General features: G+C 40.1%; 1 protein-coding gene across 1 annotated transcript; it reads left to right on the top strand.

Moving 5' to 3' along the window:
• Nucleotides 1–295: 295 nt before the first annotated feature.
• LOC114839867 (B-cell receptor CD22-like) lies at nt 296–7982 on the top strand. Its single transcript, XM_029122515.2, has 11 exons — nt 296–350; nt 521–868; nt 1131–1355; nt 2673–3038; nt 3127–3378; nt 4349–4612; nt 4826–4855; nt 6097–6154; nt 6252–6315; nt 6397–6596; nt 7803–7982. Exons 1-11 carry the CDS (start codon nt 296–298, stop codon nt 7879–7881), a joined length of 1941 nt encoding a protein of 646 aa, XP_028978348.2. The 3' UTR covers nt 7882–7982.
• The last annotated feature ends 3441 nt before the right edge of the window (nt 7983–11423 follow it).

The raw sequence follows: 11423 nt of genomic DNA, 5'->3' as shown, positions 1-11423 counted from the left end.
GTCTGTCCCAGAGGACCCTCACAGTGTTGTGTATTCAATCTGTCCCAGAGGACCCTCACAGTGTTGTGTATTCAGTCTGTATATACTCAAGGTTATCTGTATATACTCAAGGTTATCTGTATAGACTCAAGGTTATCTGTATATACTCAAGGTTATATATATAGACTGAAGGTTATCTGTTTCACTATATCACAGAACAATTATTTTGGGCTTTTTATATATCAATGTGTTTATTCATCCAGCAGCTACATCATATGTTGTTTATGTATTTCTGAGATTACAGGGAGGTCTAACAATGGCCCTGAGAACAACAGGAAGTGTGTGGGTGGTCTTTCTCTGGTCTCGGACAGGTATGGTCTAATTTCTACATTAATCTGTAAAAAGGAAACATATTTTGTTTGATTTTGTTATGGTTCTTCACTCATCAACTACACCAACACGTTTGGGCCAAATCCAACTGTTGGTGTAAATTGATCTTATTTTAATCATGATCCCATGTTGTCATGTGACTGTGTTTCAGTGGTACTGGGTCAGGGTGACTGGGATGTGACCTACTCCACTCAGAGTATCTGTGTCTTGAAGTGGTCAGCAGTGGAGCTGAGCTGCACCTACAAGTATCCAAGTGGTCATAAAGTCTCATCAACCTTCTGGTTCACAAAGAAATATGTTGTTTGGAATCCTGCAAATCTGTTGGTTGACCCAGACTACAGAGGTCGTGTGACGTACCGTAATGATGAGAAGAACAGCCACACCCTGATAATCACAGACCTGAGAGAGAGTGACTCAGCTGAGTACATGTTCAGATTCATAACAGATCAGTCTGGATGGGTATTTACTGGAAATCCTGGAATCACTCTGTCTGTCGCAGGTACAGTAATATACTACAATTGCTGTATGTGGTTCTATTCTATTTAGTTCTGGAAAATCGTTTTTGTGTTTATGATGGCTGGGTGGAAGGGTTTTTTTGTGTCAATTGGAGGTCATTTATTAATGCTTTTAAAGTGATGTGGTTTTAGGTGGAGTAGATATGGATATACAACAACTACAATGTTATATAACACCACCTGTTATTAACACAGAGGTTCATGTATTCATGTATTTAATCATTTCACCACATGTTAATCATTCAGGTCTTCAGGTGGAGGTGAGTCCTACAGAGTGGTCATACAGAAAGATACTGACCTGTAGAACCACCTGTCCTCTGACTGGTAACCCCACCTACATCTGGTATAAGAACGGACAACAGATAGATGAGAGCTCCTCCCCCCAGTACAAAGACTCAGTCTACAGTAACCATAGAGACAGTTACTCCTGTTCTGTTAAAGGTCATGAGGATCTCCACTCTCCTACAGTGTGTGAGTGTTTATTTAATGTATCATTATTGTGTCCTTGGTTTTTTATTTATTTTTAGATAACTGTCATTTAATCATTTGGTGCAATACTTTATGCCAGCGGTTCCCAAACTTTTTTTCCTGCGCACCCCCTTCTATGTCCCAACCGGGTTGGCGCACCCCCAATCCCCACTTCAAAAAAAACCCAAAAAAAACAAACAACAAAGCTTTGTTTTATCGCCATATAGACTCATGTTTAATCATGCGCAAATTACCAGAACACGCATGACAATAACAACATCAACAATGTTTCAATATAATGCAACAAAGCTACGCACAAGCTTGCACTTTTAAGAGGACAAGTGGCAGACACAGGCTCAGAAAGCACGGTTATTTTCAGCCGCGTAAAAGAAACATTGCAGCAATAGTCGGCTAGGCCTATTTAATGAACGTGGAGCTAGCATCATCATCATCATCATCATTATAACACAACGGTTCAGTTACCTCCGGCGCAACTTCTGACTCCCACTCATTTTGTTTCTCTATTTTCTCCATCCCTGTTGCCTCCAAATCCTCATTCTCTCTTGGTCCCTCTCCTCTTTCGTGACTAACAACTTTATCATTAGACGTCTCACTTGACTGTTTCCCTGATTTCAGCCAGTTAAGCATATTTATTATATTTATATGGAATGAATGAATGAAACGAGTCGGCACGCTTATAATAGCGGCTGTAGTGCATAAAAGAAAAGCAGTGCGTAGAAGAAAGCAGCTGTCTTCTACGTTTCTAAAAATAAAACAAATAAATTATAGTTTTTTATTTAAAATAAAAGCGATTATGGAAATGTTTACTGTTCATGTTTTTTTTATTGTATGGAGAGAAAAAAACAGACCGCCATTACATTTTTCCTCTCACGCACCCCCTGGTAGCAGCTCGCGTACCCCTGGGGGTGCGCGTACCACACTTTGGGAATCCCTGCCTTATGCAATGTTGGATTTGTTTTTACTTTTATGTGGTCACATAATTCACGTCTTTGTACCCACTATTGAATTATAGTATATCAAATGTGTGTTTTCATGAAAAGGACAGAAATGCAGAAATTGAATTAGGCTGTTTTTGAGATGTGATCATATTAATATATTACAAGCACAAGACATGACTTGTGTCTATTGTAAAGCAGTAAACTACACAATTAGAACACCTTAGCACCTTAGCAATACCTTAGCATTCAGAACATCTTGTTGAGTTACAAAATGTAAGAAATGCTTCTAAAGAACTAAGATAATGTCTTATTGTCTTAGTTCTGTCACTCTTGTTCCTCTTGTTGTGTCACTGTGTTTCAGGTGTTCTGGGTCAGATCTGCAACAGAGTGACTTACACCAAGAGGAGAATCTGTGTCTTGAAGGGGTCATCAGTGGACATATCCTGTACTTATGTTGGTCGTAATACGGTCACATCATCACTGTGGTTTAGTCCTAAACAGAGTGGTAGGTGGAGGGATAAGTTGATCCCTGAGGACCTAACCACAGACCCAGGGTATGCAGGTCGGGTGGAATATTCTAACCAAGAGAGTAGTAGATACAGAGGTACCTCCACCCTGAGAATCACAGATCTGAGAGAGGAGGACTCAGCTGAGTATCGCTTCATTTTTAAAACATACAACATTGAATGGGCTCATAGTTTCCCTGGAACAACTCTTACTGTCACAGGTAAAACTGAACTCACAGAGAAGATCAACCTTGTATCCCACACTCTGAGTTGTTATATATATTGAGCCACTATGTTGTTTTACTATAGATGTTGTGTTGGAGATGGAGCCTACATCTGTGTCAGAGGGGAACAGGGTCACTCTGACATGTACAACTAATTGTAGTCTGGACCCCAACCCAGAATACAGTTGGTATAAGAATGGACAGCCTATAGAAAACACCAACACCAACTCTACTGTCCATATCCTCTCAGTCAGCAGTGAAGATGCAGGCAGATACTCCTGTGGTGTCAAAGGTCATGAGACTCTCCTGTCTCCTGAAAAGACTCTCGATGTCACATGTAAGTACATGAAATGGATGGGGACTTGATCATATTGAATATTTTATATATTTTATGTTGTACAGTAAATCACAGGTGTCTGACTCCATGGAGGGCTGAGGGTCTGGAGTCTCTTTACCTCCTTTTACTTGATTGGTTAATTAAGGCCCTTAATTAGTAAGGTGCACTCCGGTCACATTACCACTATATTAAAATGGTCAAGCTCCTCCTAAATCTCACCCTGTCTCAGTGACCTCACCTCGTCTCAAAGTGATCTCACCCTGTCTCACAGTGACCTCACCCTGTCTCACAGTGACCACAACCTGTCTCACAGTGACCTTAATATTGTTGAATCCCAAATGGACCCCATTAGTCATCTCTTCATGCTCATTGATGAACAATGGCCGATTGTATCAAACTAAATCTGTTAGACATTTCCTGATTGCAGAAATTCCAGAGTTCAATCAGTTTCTTTTAGTTAGAGAATAAAATTATTGAACAGTGTAGGGAATATCAGTGTGATTTAGGATTTCCCCCTGAATTTGCATGGGAAATATAGACCGTTTTGAGTGAGAAATTGAAGCATTCAATTTGCAGTGGTCTCATAATTTTAACATTTCTGTGGAGATTTTAATCATGTTTGTATCTTAACAGAGGAGAACCTTCTAGAAGATCATGGTGTTGTTCCTTTACCTGTAATGAGGAGATGAAGGTCATTATAGAGATGTTTACTGTCTTCATATGAACAATTCAGTGGATGTTATTACAAGAAAATGCACAGAATTCTGTTTTGGATCATATTTATTAAATTATGCATCTTTGATTGTAGATTTTTTTTAATGAAATTACATTTTTGCATTATTTGATTAAATGAAAACAAATATTTTCCGTTATAAAATCGACCCATATTAATACAACATCTTCCTAACAAACAAGGGTTGTTGCTGTTTTTGGAAATTCCTGAATTACTAATATAATTACTTTATAAAAGATTCTCCAAAGAACCCCTCAGTGTCAGTCAGTCCATCTGGTGAAATAGTGGAGGGCAGTTCAGTGTCTCTGACCTGCAGCAGTGATGTCAACCCACCTGTGTACAAATACTCCTGGTATAAGAAGACTGTAACCTCACCAAAAGCATCAAGACAGACTTACAGCATCACTAACATCACATCTGAGGACAGTGGAGAATATTACTGTGATGCTGAGAATAAATATGGACGTCTCAACTCTTCCTCAGTGTCTGTGGACGTTCATTGTAAGTACACATAACCATGTGATTTTTTTAATTAGTCAATGCTAAAATATAAAACAGGAAAACAAAAGCCTCAATGAATACTTACATTATGATATGTAGAGCTATTAATTTAGTATGTAACTTGAACAATCATAACATGAGTCCAAGTTTCATAATGCCTTTTACAATAATTAATCGTTTTAAAACATTGTATTCTTTTATAATGACCCCCAGATGGCCCAAAAATCCCCTCAGTGTCAGTCAGTCCCTCTGGTGAAATAATGGAGGGCAGTTCAGTGACTCTGACCTGCAGCAGTGATGCCAACCCACCTGTGGACAAATACATCTGGTACAAGAAGACTGTAACCTCACCAAAAGCATCAGGACAGACTTACAGCATCACTAACATCACATCTGAGGACAGTGGAGAATATTACTGTGAGGCTGAGAATGGAATTGTTTATAAGGACTCCACAGTTCTGATGATCATTGTTGCAGGTTGAAGTTTGATCTTCAATACTTCACTACAAAAATTACCCTTTATTCTCATTTGAATAATTATGATTTTCATATTACACGTCACCATAATAAGATATGAGTTTATCTCAATAAAGATTGCATGAAAGGCCTGGATACATTGATTTTTAATACATTATGAAGTGCAATTTTTAAATATCATCCACAGTGTATTATATACACTGAACAAAATTATAAACGCAACACTTGTTTTTGCCGCCATTTATCATGAGCTGAACACAAAGATCCAAGACTTTCTCTATGTACACAAAAGGCCTATTTCTGTCTAAATCTGGGTAAGTGAGCATTTATCCTTTGTCGAGATAATCCATCCACCTCACAGGTGTGGCATATCAAGATGCTGATTAGACTGCATTATTATTGCACAGGTGTGCCTTAGGCTGGCCACAATAAAAAGCCACTCTAAAAAGTGCAGTTCCATCACACAGCACAATGCCACAGATGTCGCAAGTTTTGAGGGAGCGTGAAACTGGCGTGCTGACTGCAGGCATGTCAACCAGAGCTGTTGCCAGTAAATTGAATGTTCATTTCTCTACCATAAACCGTCTCAAAGGCGTTTCAGAGAATTTGGCAGTACATCCAACCGGCCTCACAACCGCAGACCACGTGTAACCACACCAGCCCAGGACCTCCACATCCAGCATCTTCACCTCCTAGATCATCTGAGACCAGCCACCCAGACAGCTGCTGCAACAATCGGTTTGCAGAACCAAAAAGTTTTGCACAAACTGTCAGAAACCATCTCAGGGAAGCTCATCTGCATGCTTCTCGTCCTCGTGCTGTCTAATCAGCATCTTAATATGCCACACCTGTGATGTGGATGGATTATCTCAGCAAAGGAGAAGTGCTCACTAACACAGATTTAGATAGATTTGTGAACAATATTTGAGTGTTGCATTTTTTGTTCAGTGTATATCATCTACATTGTATTTCAGGGAAACCAACATCAGTTTTGACTCCATCTGTAGGACTCACAGTGGTTGTTCTGGTTCTCATCCTCTGTCTCTCTGGACTCATCTGGTTCAGGTGAGGAAGGATTGGTATATTTTTTTAAACCAAATTTCACTTTTGCATTTAGAAGTAATAATTATTGACTTCATTAATTCCTAAATATGCATTGAAGGAAGAAGTCCTCCCAATCAACATGTGATGAAGGAAACTTCAGAGACACACAAAGCCATGGACAGGTATGTCTGTTAATAACATTGGATCTATTGAACAATGGAATATTTCCTCTTCTCATGTTGCCTGTCCTCTTGTCCAATCAGACAGACTCCAGTCCTGTGTATGACAATGTATCAGACATGGTCATGACCTCTACTGCAGCACAGACAGCAGACACAGACAACCAGGATGACCTTCACTATGCCAGCGTCCACTACTCTTCCACCGTCCAACTGTCTCAACCTCAGGAAGAGGAAGTCCAGTATGCTGCTGTGAAATTCATTTGTCCCAGTGCTGCCACCCGGTGACTATATTCTGTCATTACATCAACAGGATCAACCGTTGTCACACAGAGAGCATCAAGGTCATTTAAACGATATAAATTATTGTAGATGTAGACACCAATCATTAAATTATTTAAAAATATTTTATAAAGCCCTTTATGATCATGTAATCAACATTGTCAAAAGCTTTTGATAGATTAATGAAGAGAAATATCCAGTATCCTGTCCATTTAATCTATCAGGTTATATTAAATAACAACACTGGTGGTGTTGTGCACTTTTCTAAAAAATTAAAAATAAATTTTAGTGGGCCCATCGTTATTTAGGTAAGACGATTCAACGCTTTTCACAGGTGTATGACAATGGCCGATTTCCAAACACTAGGAATTACATTTTATGCTCAAAGGGAAGATAAAAGAGGTATGCAAGGAACTCAGCAGGTGTGTTTGCCCAGACCAGCTTCTTTGTCTTAGTCGATGTCTTTGAAGACTTTATGTTTCGCAGAAACAGTAAATGTGGAACCATTTTGTCTGTATTGATTTGATGCAGAAATTTTTTTAATAAAACAGTCATTACTATTCTCAGTCCTGGCAGATAAGTAATACTCGAATTTAGATTTTATTTTCTAAAAGAAGCAAGTGTCTCATTTGTAAATTGTTATGTAAAAAGAACCAGGCCATTTCAACATCAAGAATGGAGGCTATTCTCCTCCAATCCCAGTCTTATGTATCATGTCAAAATCTAAGTGATTATAACTCTTTTTTTTTTAAATACACTTCAAGGTCTTTTCAGCCTGATGGGTAATTTACATTATGAGAGAGAGAATACAATTAGACATCTTAGTTTGCATAATTTCCATTGCGTTTAAATACACACTGGCATGTTTGAGACATACCGTGTGATACTGAGGGCATTAGGGAGGGAAAATCGAGAGTTGTGGCACAGACAACCCTGGAAGGTGATGTCGCAAACTATCAATACATGCAAGTTTACACAACGAAATAAAATAGTTTGAACTATAAAATAGTTTTCAGAATGTCTCGGAATATATAAATTGTAATATAAATAAGTACTTAGTGTTTCTTACAGAAGCTGTGACACAGTGGTCAAGTCACAATGGCCACTCAAATAATTATGAAGTAGAGAAAAAGGTAGTAAAATATTTCCAAAAGGGAAATTTGTGATTTTAGGAACATGGGTTCTCATTTATTTCTGTTCCTCTTTAGACCGGAAACACGTGGAGTTGAGGAGGAACCCACTGTGTTGTACAGCACAGTCAACAAGACCAGAACCAAGAGGACCTGAACACAACAAGACCAGAACCAAGATGCTCTGAACACAACAGGATATGAACACAACAAGACCTGACCACAACAAGACCTGAACACAACAAGACCTGACCACAACAAGACCTGATTAGTTTATTCCCCTCTGTGATTTTTTTTTATTTGCATACATATATACTTAATTAATAATACATTTTTGTTATAATTCTGCTTGAAAATCGTCTGATTAAGTAATAATTGTACAGTTTTTTTAGTAAATTGTGTTTTTTGGTAAAACTATTGAATTCATTTCTCGTATTGACAATATATTAATGTGAGCACCTGTCCTGCTGAATGTTAATGTAACAGAAATATAAAATCATAAACACACTTCTTTCACCATTATACTATTGATTAATTATTTTTTATTTTTATACTGAATTTGATTAATTCAGTATAAATGTATTATTTAACATGTTAAAAATATTCTAAACTACAAATATCGTAGTTTATACATCTGCTACAGTATAGACAGTTCCTGTAATAATGCCTGATGTAACATCTATCCAATGGCTTGTTAGTGGAGAGGAACACAACTGACCCACACAAAAACCCTCTGGGGCAGGAAAACGTATGACACACCTGACCCAGACTTAAACCTTCTGGGACAGGAAAACGTATGACACACCTGACCCAGACGTAAACCCTCTGGGGCAGGAAAACGTATGACACACCTGACCCAGACATAAACCCTCTGGGACAGGAAAACGTATGACACAGCTGACCCAGTCGTAAACCCTCTGGGACAGGAAAACGTATGACACACCTGACCCAGACGTAAACCCTCTGGGACAGGAAAACGTATGACACAGCTGACCCAGTCGTAAACACTCTGGGGCAGGAAAACATATGACACACCTGACCCAGACGTAAACCCTCTGGGACAGGAAAATGTATGACACAGCTGACCCAGACGTAAACCCTCTGGGACAAGAAAACGTATGACACACCTGACCCAGACGTAAACCCTCTGGGACAGGAAAACATATGACACACCTGACCCAGACGTAAACCCTCTGGGGCAGGAAAACGTATGACACACCTGACCCAGACGTAAACCCTCTGGGGCAGGAAAACGTATGACACACCTGACCCAGACGTAAACCCTCTGGGGCAGGAAAACGTATGACACAGCTGACCCAGACGTAAACCCTCTGGGGCAGGAAAACGTATGACACACCTGACCCAGACGTAAACCCTCTGGGGCAGGAAAACGTATGACACACCTGACCCAGTCGTAAACCCTCTGGGACAGGAAAACGTATGACACACCTGACCCAGACGTAAACCCTCTGGGGCAGGAAAACGTATGACACACCTGACCCAGACGTAAACCCTCTGGGGCAGGAAAACGTATGGTGGAGATAGCATATCCTGACAACTGTTCTGCACGCCTCCCGGGGGAGGGAACACCACACCCCACATACACAAGAGGCTCCCATGGAATGGGGGAATAAGTATTGGGCCGTGGGTGCAAGGAATGGCGACAGGAGTAGGTGTTTATTGTCCACATGCCATGGTAACGGTATGTGGGCAGGCTAGGTACCTCACGGTGCGCCTCCGGCAGGTCACGCCTCTTAACTTTGTGATTGGTTGCATGTCATCACTCTTCACGTTAGATTGAAATTGTGTTAGAACTATGCAGGCTGCAATGATAAAAAATTCAGGATAAAACTTCACTATTTAGTTCAAATGATTGTTGACGTTTGACAACCAAATATGTTGATTCCTGTCCGGTAGAAACGCCATTCTCGTTAGTTATCGCGGCTCAACCGTGAGATTGCGTCAAATATTTGTATATATTAACGATGAACTCATCCACTTACATACAAACGCTGGCTATTGTCACCATATCGCCATTAATCTGTTCAACATTTAACAAACACAAGACCGTAATACAACAATCAAAAATCGGTTGGTTACGAGAATGCAACACATCTTACATGGAAGTCACAGCATCCGCCCATACTAAACAAACCGGTATTCGCAAATACAATCTGGCGTTGATCCCCGTTGTACAATTTCAAAAGACGCCTTTACAAATGTTTTGATTACCTCAAATCACATATCTTGGCCTGTAAACGATTCACCGCTGTTCATGCAAATGTATATGCTACCGTCTGAGTAACTTTTTAATGTTTTGCCATGTAATGCAACTTAAAAGTTAATGCCGTCTTAAAACAACCATTTTTATTACAAAATCCTTGTTTTTATTTTTAACAATATCTTAAACCCCAACCGCGAGACAATCCACCCATATATTGTCTGGTTGGCCCAGGCCATAACTGTTCCTTCAAAATAATAGCATTGCTTGTGTGATGTTTGTTTGCTGTGGTTTTGTGTTGGATTACAAACCGTGAAGCATGGGATGCTTTTTAACCTGCATGTACTACAGTTTGTATTACAGTTTTTTACAATCGCTATGACAGTTTTTTCAATACATTTAACAAGTTTCCTAAACTCTTAACACGGCTAGCACAACATCCATCTTTGTAGGCTATACAATTAACACATTTCTTGTTGCTTTGACACAAAATGCATACAGTTAACACAAATTTAAAATGCTTGAACTTCTTTTACACACAAGCTCAACCAAGACCAAAACAATGTAATTTTACAGTCAAATTTACAAATGCTTTCACACTGTATGTCAGAACAGATAACACCATGTTCTAAACCTAACCTTACAGGCTAAAGTCAAGGTAAACAGCTGTTTATATTGTGAATTGAAACACAAATATATTCCCTGTATCTTATTCCATTGCTAATGAGAAACAGCTTATTGAAGTTATGCAAATATATAAATCACAGCTGATTCCCATCTAGGAAGCACACTCAAGTGTTGAGGTTCTTTCAATCGCATGATCATATGTTCTAAAAGAGTACTCTTTGGGCTGATATTGTGTGGAAAAGGAACAATATGGAGCAACACAAAGAAAGAAAGAAAGAAAGAAAGAAAGAAAGAAAGAAAGAAAGAAAGAAAAAAATGCCTTCACGACGGAGAGGAAGACGAGTACCAGGACAAGGGAGAGGACTGGGACAAGGAAAAGGACAAGGGAGAGGAGTGGGACAAGGACAAGGACAAGGACAAGGGAGAGGAGTGGGACAAGGACAAGGACAAGGGAGAGGAGTGGGACAAGGACAAGGGAGAGGAGTGGGACAAGGACAAGGACAAGGGAGAGGAGTGGGACAAGGACAAGGGAGAGGAGTGGGGCAAGGACAAGGGAGAGGAGTGGGGCAAGGACAAGGGAGAGGAGTGGGGCAAGGACAAGGGAGAGGAGTGGGGCAAGGACAAGGGAGAGGAGTGGGACAAGGACAAGGACAAGGGAGAGGACTGGGGCAAGGACAAGGGAGAGGAGTGGGGCAAGGACAAGGGAGAGGAGTGGGGCAAGGACAAGGGAGAGGAGTGGGGCAAGGACAAGGGAGAGGAGTGGGGCAAGGACAAGGGAGAGGAGTGGGGCAAGGACAAGGGAGAGGAGTGTAGAGGATGAGAACATGTGGCCAAATGCAGAAGACCGGGCA

This window comes from Esox lucius, chromosome 9, assembly GCF_011004845.1.
Source record: "Esox lucius isolate fEsoLuc1 chromosome 9, fEsoLuc1.pri, whole genome shotgun sequence".
Classification (NCBI taxonomy): Eukaryota; Metazoa; Chordata; class Actinopteri; order Esociformes; family Esocidae; genus Esox; species Esox lucius.
This window is presented reverse-complemented; position numbering and strand designations above follow the sequence as displayed.

Bases quoted from the DNA above. Each gene is read 5' to 3' on its own strand.
- LOC114839867 (XM_029122515.2), top strand. From the start codon at position 296: ATGGCCCTGAGAACAACAGGAAGTGTGTGGGTGGTCTTTCTCTGGTCT. The intron at 1,356-2,672 runs GTGAGTGTTTAT...ACTGTGTTTCAG, and splicing joins TCTCCACTCTCCTACAGTGT to GTGTTCTGGGTCAGATCTGC. The intron at 6,597-7,802 runs GTGACTATATTC...GTTCCTCTTTAG, and splicing joins TGTCCCAGTGCTGCCACCCG to ACCGGAAACACGTGGAGTTG.